The sequence below is a fragment of the Papio anubis genome, chromosome 5, assembly GCF_008728515.1.
Source record: "Papio anubis isolate 15944 chromosome 5, Panubis1.0, whole genome shotgun sequence".
Lineage (NCBI taxonomy): Eukaryota > Metazoa > Chordata > Mammalia > Primates > Cercopithecidae > Papio > Papio anubis.
The window spans coordinates 142,657,836-142,672,375 of NC_044980.1; the positions used below are offsets into that span (position 1 = coordinate 142,657,836).

At 41.2% G+C, this 14,540-nt stretch overlaps 1 protein-coding gene across 1 annotated transcript in view; it reads right to left on the reverse strand.

The window, feature by feature from the left end:
• The window catches only part of PDE6A (phosphodiesterase 6A), an 85,326-nt gene that overhangs the window by 45,760 nt on the left and 25,026 nt on the right, over positions 1 to 14,540 (reverse strand). The window contains exon 6 of the mRNA XM_003900350.4: positions 10,495 to 10,559. Within this exon, the coding sequence (XP_003900399.3) occupies positions 10,495 to 10,559 (65 nt within the window). The remainder of the gene's footprint in view (positions 1 to 10,494; positions 10,560 to 14,540) is intronic.

Below are 14,540 nucleotides of genomic sequence, written 5' to 3' on the forward strand. Positions count from 1 at the left end.
AAATTACTTTTACCCATTTTTCTATACTGTTTCCTTCTTATTGATTCATAGGAATTCTTTATGTGTTCTCTCTCTCTCTCTCTCTCTTTTTTTTTTTTTTTTTTTTTGAGACAGGGCCTTACTCTGTCACTCAGGCTGGAATGCAGGAGCATGATCCTAGCTCACTATAAACTTGAACTCCTGGGCTCAAGTAATCCTTCCACCTCAGCTGCTCACCTAGCTGGGACTTCAGGCATGAACCACCATGCTCAGCTGATTAAAAATTTGTTCAATAGATGGAACTGTCTGCAAAAATTATAACAGAGAAATCTAACCTCACAAGATTCCATCTTGCTTCTAACTTTACAAGCTAACTGCCCTTACTGATTCCTGGGCATAGACTAAGCCAACTATGGGGAGAATTTAGTTTATAATTTAACATTGAAGCAAAGATGATAATAGTCCCTTCCCAAAATCGACCCCCTCTGGGGACTAAAACTGCCTTTGTAAGGCTAATGAAAGGCCACAAGGTTAGGGTTATGGGAGGGGCCTGAATTCTGCTAAGATGTAAGTGTAGTTAAACAATAACCAGCCATTGTTCCCTAGCTGGTTTTCTATAATTCCTTACTGCTCAGGAGTTATGTGGCTGGGGATCACATGATTTATAACTTCCCCTCCTACAGATAACATCACTATTGTACAACCTAAGATTGGTCTTTGAGATATTTTTTAGACTTTCGCATTCTGGCTACTGACTGACTCTACCTGGACCCATAACTCAGTGGTACAAAGTTTCCTTTGTTCTCCATCTCTGTCAATACTTAGTATTTTCAGACTTTTGCATGATAGTCCTTGTGGTGAGGTCTAATGGTATCTCATCGTACTTTTCTTTCATATTTCTCTACAAAATTAATAAAATGGAGTACCTTCCATAAATGTATTTGTCATTTGCATTTTTTGTAAAGTTCCTCTGTTCATGTCTTTTACTTATTTTTTAAAGTTACTTTTAAATTTACTTTTGCTCATTTTTCAATAGTGTTTCCTTTTTATTGATTTGTAGGAGTTCTTTATATGTTCTTTTTTTTTTTTTTTTTTTTTTTTTTTAAGAGACAGGGCTCACTCTGTCACTCAGGTTGGAACGCAGTAGCCAGATTCAACTGGTCTTGTGACCTCACCTAGGAACTGACTCACTGCAAGAAGACAGTTTCAATCCCCTGTGATTTTATCCTCAGCCCAACCAACCAGTATTTCCCATTCCCTAGCCCCCTGCCCACCAAATTATCCTTGAAAAACCCTGGCCTCCAAATTCTCAGGGAGGTAGATTTGAGAAATATCTCTGGTTCTTTTGCTCAACTGCCTTAAAATAATTAAACTGTTTCTCTGCTGCAACTCTTGCTGTTCTCAGTGTATTGTCTTTTCTGGGCAGCGGGCAAGAAGAACCTGTCAGGCTGTACCATAGAGATGGGGAGTCTTACTATGTTGCCCAGGCTGGTCTCAAATTCCTGGCCTAAAGTGATCCTCCTACCTAGGTCTCCCAAAGCACTGGAATTACAGGCATGAGTCACTGTGCCTGGCCCTATATACATTTTTGATACGAGCCTTTGTCAGTTATTTGTGCTATAAATACATTTTCTTGTATCATGATTTGCCTTTTTACTCTTTATAGTAACCAGCCTCCTAGATGACCCTCAGTGATTCTCACTTCCTTGTATAGTCCCCTCCAACGATGAATCAAAGCTGGTCTCAGTGACCAAAAGAATATGGTGGAGATGAATGTGTTATTTTGAAACTAGATTATGAAAGGCATTGTAGCTTTCACCTGCTTGCTCTGGGGAAGTCAGCCACCATGCCATGAAGTAACTCAAGCAGCCCGTTATAGAGGCCTATGTGAAAAGGAACTGAGGCCTCCTGCCAAAGCCAGCATCAACTTGCCAGCCATCTGAGTAAGTTATTTAGTAAGCAGATCCTCCGATTCCGGGAAAGCCTTCAGATGACTGCAGCCCACACTCATATTTGACTTCAACCTCATGAGCTACCCCAAGCTAAAACTGCCCAGTCGGCCGGCGCAGTGGCTCACGCCTGAAATCCCAGCACTTTGGGGCCAAGGCAGGCAGATCACCTGAGGTCAGGAGTTCGAGACCAGCCTGACCAACATGGAGAAATCCCGTCTCTACTAAAAATACAAAATTAGCTGGGCATGGTGGCGCATGCTTGTAATCCCAGTTACTTGGGAGGCTGAGTCAGGAGAATCTCTTGAACCCAGGTGGCAGAGGTTGCCATGAGCCGAGATCATGCCATTGCACTCCAGCCTGGGTAACTAGAGTGAAACTCCATCTCCAAAAAAAACACAAAAAACAAAAAACTACCCCGTCAAGCCACCCTTGAATTTCTGACCCACAGAATAATAAATAATAAAGAGAAGCCGGGTATAGTGGCTCACAACTGTAATCCCAGCACTTTGGGAGGCTGAGGAAGGCAGGTAACCTAAGGTTGGGAGTTTGAGGCCAGCTTGGCCAACATGGTAAAATCCCATCTCTACTAAAAAAAATTACAAAAATTAACCGGGAATGATGGTGGGTTTCTATATTCCCAGCTACTGGGGAGGCTGAGGCAGGAGAATCACCTGAAACCAGGAGGCAGAGGTTGCAGTGAGCCAAGATCATGCCATTGCACTCCAGCCTGGATGACAAGAGCAAAACTCCATCTCAAAATAATAACAACAATAAAGAGATAATAAATTATTATTGATGTTTTAAGTCACTAACTTTTGGGACAATATGTTATGTAGAAATAGATAAACTAATACACTCCCAAATGGTATATTTTGATATAAATAGAAGTTTTTGTTCTTAATGTGGTCAAATATATCAATATTTTTATTTGTTTCTGAAGTCTTATTTATAAATTTTTTACCCAAAGATCATAAAGCTCTTTTATATTATCTTCTAAAAGTGTTACAGTTTGACCTTTTATATTTGGACCCCTAATTCACCTAGAATTTATATTTGTGTAATTTACTTCTTTGTTGTTTTGTTTTTGAGATAGAGTCTTGCTCTGTTACCCAGGATGGAGTGTAATGGCGCGATCTCATCTCACTGCATGCAACCTCTGCCTCCTGGGTTTAAGCAATTCTCCTGCCTCAGCCTCCCGAGTAGCTGGGATTACAGGTGCCTGCCACAATGCCTGGCTAATTTTTGTATTTTTAGTAGAGATGAAGTTTCACCATGTTGGCCAGGCTGGTCTCAAACTCCTGATCTCAGGTGATCCCCCCGCCTCGGCCTAGTGTTGGGATTATAGGCGTGAGCCACCGTGCCCGGCTGTGTAATTTACTTTTGAGGGAGAAATCACATTTCTTTTTTTCCCATGTTGGTACCCACTTATACAAGCATAATTTATTTGAAAGATCATTCGTTCTTCCATTGCTTTAAAATGGCACCTTTGTCACAAATGAAGTGGCTGTATATGTGTAAGTCTGTTTCCGCTCTTTGTTCTGTTCCATAGATATATTCCCAGGCTGGTCTCAAACTCCTGAGCTCAGGTGATCTACCTGCCTCAGCCTTCCAAAGTGTGAGGCTGGTGTAAGCTATCGCACCTGGCCTAAAATTCTCTTTAGAAGATTAAGAAAATTTTCCTCTATAATGATGATTATGTCATTTTTCTCTTAATGGCAAATTATATAGGTTGATTTTTCTAACATTAAACCAAGTCTGCATTCCTGGAATAAATCCATCTGGGTAACGATGTGCAATCTTTTATATATTGTTACTCATTATTTGCTAGAATTTTATTTAGAATATTTACATCTATGTCTATTATTTGCTAGAATTATATTTAGGATATTTACATCTGTATCCATAAGGGAGCATACTCAGAACTTTCCTTTCTGTTGGGTTTTGGCATATAGCTTATACTAGCCACTTCTTTGCCTGTTATCATACAATAATCGTATGAGATTTTCATTTCTTCCTTAAATATTAATTAGAACTCAGGCAGTGGTATGTGCCTGTAGCCCCAGCTAGTGGGGAGGCTGAAGTGGGAGGATCACTGGAAACCAGGAGTCCAAAGCCAGCCTGGGCAATATAGGGAGACTCCATCTCTAAAAAACATAAATAAATGAATAAAAACCACTAAGTAGAATTCACCTGTGAAAAAAATCTGGGCCTGGGGTATCTTTGCGAGAAGGTTTTTATTTATTTTATTGTAATAAATATTGTATTGTAATAAAACTGTTTTGGTGTTATATTTCTTCTTGATTTTCTAAGTTTCACTTTTAATTTTTTTCCTCTTATTCTTTTTTTCAAGACAGGGTCTTACTATGTTGTCCAGGCTGTTCTTGAATTCCTGGTCTTAAGCAATCCTCCCACTTCAGTCTCCCAAGTAGCTGGGATTACAGGCATGTGCCACCACCTGGCTAGGTTTTTTGTTTTGTTTGAGACAGGGTCTCACTCTGTCACCCAGGCTGAGTGCAGGGGGGCAAACCTGGCTCACTGCAACCTCAACCTCCTGGGCTCAAGCAATTCTCCCACCTCAGCCTCACATGTAGAACTGCAGGCATGTCCCATCACATCCAGCTAATTTTAAAAATATTTTTGTAGAGACAGGACAACCACTGAAAAGGCTGCTTTGAACTGGCTATGTTCCTTGACTGAAGGTCAATGCTTCTCTCAAGGTGGTTTGCTCTACAAGACTCTTTTTCATTCCAGATTATGGAAATTTCCTTTTGGGGCCAGAAGTGGTAGTAGCTCCGCAACTAATAGCACATTCTCTTATGGTTCCCTTCATTCCACCCCCACCTTTGCAATTTGTCCCTCTGTAAATAAACCCTCACTGAATTATCCTGATTTGAATGTGACACCTATTTTCAGTTGAGACCCTGACTGATACGGATGGATACATAGCTTGTTACTTTTTCAGCCTTTTAAAATTTAAATATGTGCATTTAAGGCTGTAAATTTTTACATTAAGCACAATTTCACTGCATCACACAGGTTTTTTATTTTTTATAGAGGCTTTAATATGTTATATTTTCATTATCTTTCAGCTCAGAATATTTTCTAGTTTCCATTAATTGATTCTTTTATCCATAGGTTGTTTGGAAGTATATTCCTTTTACTTTTTCAGAAGGATATTTCTTAGTTCCCAAGCATATGAGAATTTCCTAATTAGCTTATTGTTACTGGCTTAGAGCAGTGTTCTCTTTATATTTATTAGGTTAAATTCATTAATTGGATTATTCAAATATTCTATATTCTGTTTGTTGATTTTAGTTTGCTCCTTAAGTCAATTAGCAAACATAGATTCGTCTATATCTCCTTGTATTTCTGTTAGTTTTTGCTTTATATTTTTTAAGGTCATGTTATGATGTGCTTGCAAATTTAGAATAGTAATATCTTCCTGTAATACTGAGGTAGATCGACCCCTTTATCATTAAGTGACTCTTTATCTCTACTAATGTTCTTTGATATGTCTATTTCTATATGATGTTAACATGGTTATACAAGTTTTCTTTTGATTAGCATTTGCATGGTGTGTCTTTTTTCAATCTTTAATGTTCAACCTCTCTGTATTCTCTTTCAGATTAGTCCCCTGTAAACAGGATATAGGATTTTTCATCATATCTTGGAAGTAATCATTGTTGACTAACTTTTGTATGTGCAGAGAAAGATTAAATGCTGCCAATTAATCTATAATGTAGCCTATAATGCTTATCACTTGTAATTTTTACTTTATTCAGATCAACATTGTTCTTTCAGATACAGATTTTTTTAATCATCTCTCACATTTTTTTCTGTCATTTTGTGCTGGTTAAGACAATTTTTTATTTCAATGCTGAATCATAGCATAATCTCTCTTTAAAATTATTTTGCATGGCAATTGAATTCAATGTGAATAGCAACCAGCAATGGTTGCTCAGCATTAACTATACTTACAACAATATGAATGGTGTGAAATGAAAATTACAGGACACCATTGTTTTTGACTAAACTCCTGTAATAGGGGCCCTAACAGATCAGACTAAAAATTAAAATGAAGTCACCTACATCAAAGTTCCAAGTCACTAAACACACTAAATTATTATCTGACCTTCTGAGAAAACAGGAGAAACAAAAGCCAATTTTCCAAACAAGCCAGTTCAGCCAGTTTCTTTCTTTCTTTCTTTCTTTTTTTTTTTTTTTTTGAGACAGGGTCTCACTCTCTCCCCTGTGTGAAGTGATGCGATCATGGCTCACTGTAGCCTCCACCTCCCCGGCTCAAGTGATCCTCCTGCCTCAGCCTCCTGAGCAGTTGGGACCACAGGTGTGCACCACTATGCCTGACTAATTTTTGTACTTTTTTGTGGAGATGGGGTCTTGCCATATTACCCAGGCTGGTCTCAAAGTGCTGAGCTCAAGGGATCTGCCCACCTCAGCCTCCCAAATTGCTGGGATTATAGGTGTGAGCCACTGTGCCCAGCAACAAGCCAGTTTCAGTTGGCATGACAATGAAGTTTCCTCTGCTTTAGTCCTTACACACACACAAAGGTAGCCTGAAATAGCTTGATTTCTACTTCTCAGTTATTTTTCTATTGTCCCGTTTCCCTGTCCTGCCTTACAAGAAAACTAGCTTTAAAATGACCAATCTGCTTTTTGTTCTTTGTTCCTATGAAACCAACCAACCCCTTCTGCTCAACTCATTAGAACATTTACTCTATTTTATGCAATAAATCATCGCCCAATTCTAGAATCTCAAATAAAACTAATTGAGATTTTTAGACAAAATTGATTGTAACTTTGTCTTTTGACTATGGTTATGATCAAGTTCACACCTAGGCAATAACAACTACATCATGTCTGCCATGGCTAACAACAATTACACAATTCTATTTCAGAAATGTCAAAAAGTAGAAAACCGCATCTTAGAATCAATGAAAGGTAATGTATTTCTTTCTTATCCAGGCTGGCAATCTTTGTCATTTAACTGGAACATCTAGTTGATTTATATTTTTAAAAATTATTGGCCGGGCGCGGTGGCTCAAGCCTGTAATCCCAGCACTTTGGGAGGCCGAGACGGGTGGATCACGAGGTCAGGAGATCGAGACCATCCTGGCTAACCCAGTGAAACCCCATCTCTACTAAAAAATACAAAAAACTAGCCGGGCGAGGTGGTGGGCACCTGTAGTCCCAACTCGGGAGGCTGAGGCAGGAGAATGGCATAAACCCAGGAGGCGGAGCTTGCAGTGAGCTGAGATCCAGCCACCGCACTCCAGCCTGGGTGACAGAGCGAGACTCCGTCTCAAAAAAAAAAAAAAAAAAATTATTGGCCAGTGCATCAGCTCATGCCTATAATCCCAGCACTTTGGGAGGCTAAGGTAGAAGGACTGCTTGAGCTCAGGAGTTTGAAGAGGACAGCCTGGGCAACATGGTGAGACCCTATCTCTATTACGAAAAAAAAAAAAAAAAAAAAATTATTGGCTAGGCATGGTGGCTAATGCCTGTAATCCCAGCACTTTGGGAGGTAGAGGTGAGAGGATCACTTGAACCCAGAAGTTTGAGACCAACCTGGCAACATAGTGAGACCCTGTCTCTATAAAACACTAACACACTAAATTAATTAATTAATTAATTAATTAATTCAAGTAATTGATATATTTGAATTTGAATTTCACCTTGATATGTACATTTTATTTTCCTACCTGCTCTATGCTCTTCTCTCCTTCTTTCTCTCTCTCTTTTTTAGTGAAAGGGTCTCACTATGTTGCCCAGGCTGGAGTACAGTGGCTATTCACAGGTGCAGTCATAGCTCACTGCAGCCTCAAACTCCTAGGCTCAAATAATCCTCCTGCCTCAGCCTCCTGATTAGCTGGGGCTACAGACAGTGCATTCACATCCAGCACCTATGTTCTTCCTGAACTTTTATTTTGCCTTCCTTTGGTTTGATTAGTCATTTATTTACTATTCGATTTTCCCCTCTGTTAGTGTGGATGGCATATACTGTGACAGCCATTCTGGATGTTCACAGACATTCTGGCTGTCTATCCTGGGCACAAGGTCAGACTGCGTTTCCTAACCACTCAAGTAATGTGTGGCCATGTAACTAGCTTTGCCCATAAAATGTGAGTATAAGTGCTATGTGTCACCTCCAGATGGAGATTTTAAGAGCCAGTGTGTATTTTTCTTCTCTTCTTTGTGGCAAGGTTATTCTATCTTGCAAAGTTCAAAATGGCGGCTGCTTTATTAGCCTCGGCTCCTACCTGACTACAATCCACATACCATACCTCCAACCACACTCGCTAGCTGGCAATGCACACATAGTGGGATGGTGAAATAAATTTTAGTTGTTTATAACACTCAGGTCTCAAGGTCTTGTTACGAAAGCAGAGCCTGGCCTATCTTGGCTGAAACAAAGATTTGTGTTAGAAACAGGGTGCTGCCATAATAAAAACCCTAAAATGAGAGACATAGGTTAGGGACTGGGTGGTAGGCAGCAAGATGAGTGTTATCAGAGGCTAGTAGGATGTGATGCTGGTCAAGCAGAGACAAACAGAGAATTGCGACCTGTGACCATTTAAGAGACAGATAGTGAGTTAATAAGATTGCGGCTCTAGAAGCTAGAAAAGGGACTAGGAAACAGACTTGTTGAAGAGTATGTTTTTGATAAGGTGGAAAAAAAAAAGAGAGATGAGCTTTAGGAGAGAATAAGGGTATCAGGCTGGGTGCTGGGGCTCACGCCAGTAATTCCAGCACTTTGGGAGGCCAAGGTGGGTGAATCACTTGAGGTCAGGAGTTTGAGACCAGCCTGACCAGCATGGTGAAACCCCCATCTCTACTAAAAATACACAAATTAGCTGGGCATGGTGGCGCACACCTGTAATCCCAGCTACTTGGGAGGCTGAGGCAGGAGAATCGCTTGAACCCAGGAGGAGGAAGTTGTAGTGAGCCGAGATTGGGCTGCTGCACTCCAGCCTAGAAGACAGAGTGAGACTCCATCTTAAAAAAAAAAAAAAAGGAGAGAATAGAATAAGGTAATCAGTCCTTATGCAGGCAGGAATGAAAGAATAGAGATAATCTAGAAATTGAGGAACTTGAGGCAACTTCTGATCCTCACCAGTAACAAATAACCCTGAGAACTTGTTTATCTGAGTGATGGGATTATTACGGTTTGGTCTGATGACCAAACTGAATCAGCATGGCGTATCACACCCACTCTTTGAGGATTAAGTTGGCATGCAGTAAATCCCTTCGGTGGGACAAAATTGCTGTGGGGGATAAGACTAAAGGTGTGGCTCTCCCACTAACCAAATTACAGCCTCAAGGCCATTGCAATTAAGTTGAGAAAGAGGGCTATGTCTCAAGACAGAACCATGGATGTGGCTTTTAGCACATGGAGAGGATTCAAACAGAGAAGAAGGTAACCAGGTTTTTAAGAAAGGTCTACTAACCAAAAAAGTATAAGCCTATATTTAAAAAGTTTGCAACTGTTCAAATCTTCGAATGGTCATAGAGTCCCAGCTACCTAGACGCAGGACTGAGAGCATTCTTTCCTTTTCTTTTCATTGTCCTCCTCGGTCACACATGAGGGGACATTGAGAATAGGCTTTTCGTGAGGGCTGAGTCAGTTCCTTTGCAGCTTCCTGCTTTTGCTTTGCCTCCTTCATGTACCAGAAGAGTAGCACCGTTGAAAATCCCTGATTTCATCCCAGTCTTATTCTATACATCGGACTCTAAGGTCCAGACAAACCACTTACTGGCACTTGCTGTGAGACTGGGACTCAGAGCACCTGACTCACAATCTGGTCCACCGTAGCCCTCATCACCGCTCTGGTCAAGTCTTCCTCTTTCTTGGGCCTCACTGCTCACCCTCTGAGTCTCTCTACCGTCTTACACTGCCTCCTTCCCACTCTCCCTGCCTCTAATCAACTATGGGGTCTCGTTGGATTTGGTCAGTGTTGATCTTGGAATGAGTATCTTTTGGAAGCTGATAATGTACCTGCAGTTTTCCATGTTTTGAGATGTGTTAAAATAAAAACTATAGGAGGCCCTTGTTTTGGACGAAGCTCTGAACTAAGCTCCAACAAACCAAACTAAAAACCAGCGTGGAGTCACCCATGATAACGTTCCACCTCATCAAACCTAAACTAAGTTGTTTCTGATCCTCTTAGCGATTAGGAGAGAGGTAAAAGCCAATTTCCCAAAAAGACCTGTTCCAGTCTTTAACAGGCACGATAATGAAGTTCCTCTGCTTTAATCCTTACACACACACAAAAAGGCAGCAGTAACCTGATATTAATCAGTTATTTTTCTATTGTTCTATCTCCCTCTCCCACCTTATAAGAAAAGTATCTTAAAAATGGCTAACATGTTCTTTGATGTTTGCTTGGCTTTCTTCAGCCCTTCTCTGTCTATAAAGTCAACCTTATCAGAACACTTATGCATTTTATAGAATGAAGTGTTGCCCAATTCTAGAATCGCCAATAAAGCTAATTGAGATCTTTAAGCTAATTTATTGTAATTTTGTCTTTTGACAGGTGAAACTTACGGGATTACTTTGATGTCTTCTTTGCCATGCAGGATGTAGTCAATGACCTTGTAAAAGTTAATTTCCTGGCAAAAGAGAGAAAAATTATAGTTTTTGTTTGTTTGTTTGTTTTTTGAGACAGAGTTTTGCATTGTCGCCCAGGCTGGAGTGCAATGGCATGATCTCAGCTCACTGCAACCTCCACCTCCTGGGTTCAAGCAATTCTTCTGCCTCAGCCTCCTGAGTAAATAGGACTACAGGCATGCACCACCATGCCTGGATAATTTTTGTATTTTTAGCAGAGACAGGGTTTGAACTCCTGACCGCATGATCTGCCCACCTCAGCCTCCCAAAGTGCTGGGATTACGGGTGTGAGCCACCACGCCCAGCCAAAAAATTATACCTTTAAGAGTCAGTTAGAAGTTCAACAGGAGTATGTCCCTAAAACAGACTTCGTTCTTTACCGTCATATGCCCCGTGGTTTTTGTTGTTGTTTTAATAAATTAATATTTTTATTAATATATAGTAGTTGTACATATTTTTCCCCATGGTTTTCAGGAATCGCCAAGCCTGGCCATAAGCTCCCTCCAAGGATGTGCCTGGGCTGTCTTCTGGTGCTCCCTGTCCTCTGCTGACTCTCAGGATTCAGCATGCTCCACCTTGGAGCCAGCTCACAGTGGCCAGGCAGAGGGCTGGGATCTGAGGCTGGGAAGAGGGATAGGAAATTCTCTAAGAGGATCTGGAGGTTGAGTGGGTGCAAGTTGATCATACAAATTGGGACATTTTTGTCATACCCAATTAAAAGAGAGTTGAGAAGCCAGAGGGCAAAAAAGTACTCAGGACACACAGCATTGTTCCCAGAATGTACTTCTCTGCATGCCTGGCTGCTTACACTACCTGCTGTAACTCGAAAACCAGTTTTATCTGATAGTTGCTGAAACAACCTGCTGCAATCTAAGACTAATTTTACCCACTGCCATTACTCATCAGACAAAACTTGCCAGCTCCCTAGACCCTAACTGGTGTCAATGAACTTTCTCAGAGAGCAACATGTAATATTTCTCTTTTTTCTTTTAGACACAGGGTCTTGCTCTGTCACTCAGGTTGGAGTGCAGTGGTGCAGTCATGGGGGTGCTCACTGTAGCCGCGGATTCCTGGGCTCACGTGATCCTCCTGCCTTGGCTTCCCAAAGCACTGGGAATGACAGGCATGAGCCACCATGCCCGACCTCATTTCTCTTTTTTATAAAACCTTCACTTTCTCTCTGTTCTTTGGACATATCGAAGACTACTTAGTCTGCGTGTATGCCCTACATTGCAAGTCTTCCTTTGCCCGAAAACATTCAATTTAGAGATTCATCTCTGCGTTTTAATTTTGACTTTAATAAGTGCAAGAAGAAAGAGATAAAGACGGCTGCCAGAATCTAGGGAGATGGGAAAGTGGTCAGGAGGTTCCCATCCCATTTAAAATCACAGCCAATCAGCCATCCTTCCTGCAGGGTGCAACTCTATGGTCATGGCCCCATTTCTCCTTCATGCCTACCACTCAGCTGTTCTCTTGGCTGTGTCGTCACTTGAGACCTACCTTCTCAATCATGCTTCACACCTCCAAACTAACTCTCTGCCTCTTCCATTCCTCCTACCTCCTTGCATTGTTAAAATTCCTATTCCCTTAAAGTAGAGCTCTTCAATTGCATTACTCTCTAGCATACAATTGGATGTTGGCATGTGGCTCCATTCCCCTAGCTCTCCAGGGGAAATTCTATTACCTTTTTCTTAGGTCCTCTGTATGCCCAAGTGTGACGAGCAACTATTTCACAAATGAGAAAGCTGAGACACAGACAGAGGAAAGGACTCACTTGTAGCAAGACAGTGAACCAAAATCAGAACCTGGGTCCTTAATTCCCAGCTCAGTGCTTTTCCTCTACATCACCTAAGGTTAACAGCTTAGTGTTTTACTGTCTGCATCACTGTCACCTTGAACAGGGCTGCTCAGGGTGTAATCCGTGGACGGGTGCCAGTCTGCGAACTCTTTACTATTCCAGGAGAAGATAAAAACAGAGACTGAGAGTCATTTAGGAAGTTTTGTAACAATTTGACTGAGTTAGATGAGGTCTGTTTAATTGAACAAAAGGGGAAGGGGCATATATATGTGTGTATATATATATATATAGTGTGTGTGTGTGCGTGTGTGTGTGTGTGTGTGACGGAGTCTTGCTCTGTCACCTAGGCTGGAGCACAAGTGCAAGTGGCATGATCCAAGGTTTATATTTTGTCTGTCTTTACACAATTTTGTTTTTCTAGGAATACATTTTGTCATATTTTTAAAAGTAGCAATCAAAACATATTGGAGGCATGACTCACTCTCTTGAGTATGCCTGCACTCCCCTTTCTTGAGTGTGTTTTTCACACACACACACACACACACACAAAATTGGAAATTTTTTTAAAAAGGAAAACCAAACTGTTACTTTACTACAGGTATTTTGAGAAGTACCTCCGTAGAGATTTCAATGCAGATACCTGGGCTCCACCCCAAGCCTTCTGACTCAGAACCTCCACAAAGAGAAATTCCTGAATCAGTTAAAGATGTCTGAAGGTCTGTTTGGTTGACGGGCAATCGGCAATGGTCACCTTCCAACTCATAAGGGAGAGGCTCTGCTGCTCAAAGCCTAGCATTGGCGGCAGCTGCACTGACTGAATACTTCCAGGAGGCAAGCTCTGGTTAAACAAAAGACAGAAGCTGAAACCGCTCCAATGGCATAGGCTACCCCCGGGGTGGTGAGCTCCCTAAAATAGGAAGCATCCAAGGGGAGACTAGATGAACCCTGAAACACGATAAATAGAATGGAGCTGAGGCTAGACCTAGAGTGAGGATTCCTGTTCTAGTTTCGGTCCTACTATGTGTGTTCTCTGGGCCTCAGTTTCTCTGGCTGTAAAATTAGATAGGTGGTATGTGTTTGTTGCTGCTGTTAAGTAGCAGCTCTCTTTCCCCCAAGCAAAGGATGGAAACTAATCATATAAAACTGTCTTAATGGAATCAGGGCCAGGTATATAGATAGAGGCCCTGCAGCTTTGTTCTCTCTTACTCCCTTTCCTGCCCTCTTCCTTTTCCATTAACCCCTGGTCAAGGCAACTACTATGGAACTCTAAGGTTCTAAGGACAATGGGGGAAAAAGAAAATTGTATTAGATAATCCATACCCTCCCAGCTATGATTTTAAGGTTATGATTAGTTAGCAATATCTCTCAAAGATCAAAACAGACATATTCTTTGACCCACATGTGGTAATGAATCCTAGAGATATACTTCCAAATGTGGGTAAAAGCATTGTTTGCCCCATCCAGGGGTCTTAGCTAGACTGCTTTAAAAAGTCTGGAGATGATGTGAGGTCTCTTATTAGGAGAGTAGTTGTACAGTGGATACCACATGTTTCCAGAGTGAGATTGCTGTGTCTGTGCTGATAGGGAAGATGACAAAATATTCAGTTAAGTAAAAAGAGCAAGGCACAAAATCGAATCATAACTTTAGTGCAGAGTGGTGGTGGTAGAATATGTGTACTTCTCCGTGAATATCTGGATATACATAAACATTCCTGCCAAGAGAGTTTGCTAACAGCAGCTGCTTCACGGAGGCGGACCAGGAGGAAAGGGGTGTTTGATTTCTTACGAAGTGAACTTTTCACTGTGCTCATATATTGTTTTTTCAACATACAAGCAAATTTTCTTTTTTTATATTTTTTACTTTGCTTTATTTTATTTATTACTTTTTTTGAGACAGGATCTCATTCTGTCACCCAGGCTGCAGGGCAGTGGCACAATCTTGGCTCACTGGAGCCTCAGTTTCCCAGGCTTAAGCAATCCTCCTATCTCAGACTCCCAAGTAGCTGGTAATACAGGCACACGTCACCATGCCCGGCTACTTTTTTTTTTTTTTTTACTTAGAGACAAGGTCTCACTTTGTTGTCTAGGCTGGTCTTGGACTCCTGGCCTTAAGTGATCCTTCTGCCTCAGCCTCCCAAAGTTCTGGGATTATAGGCACCTGGCAAAACAAAGTTTCTTAAAAATA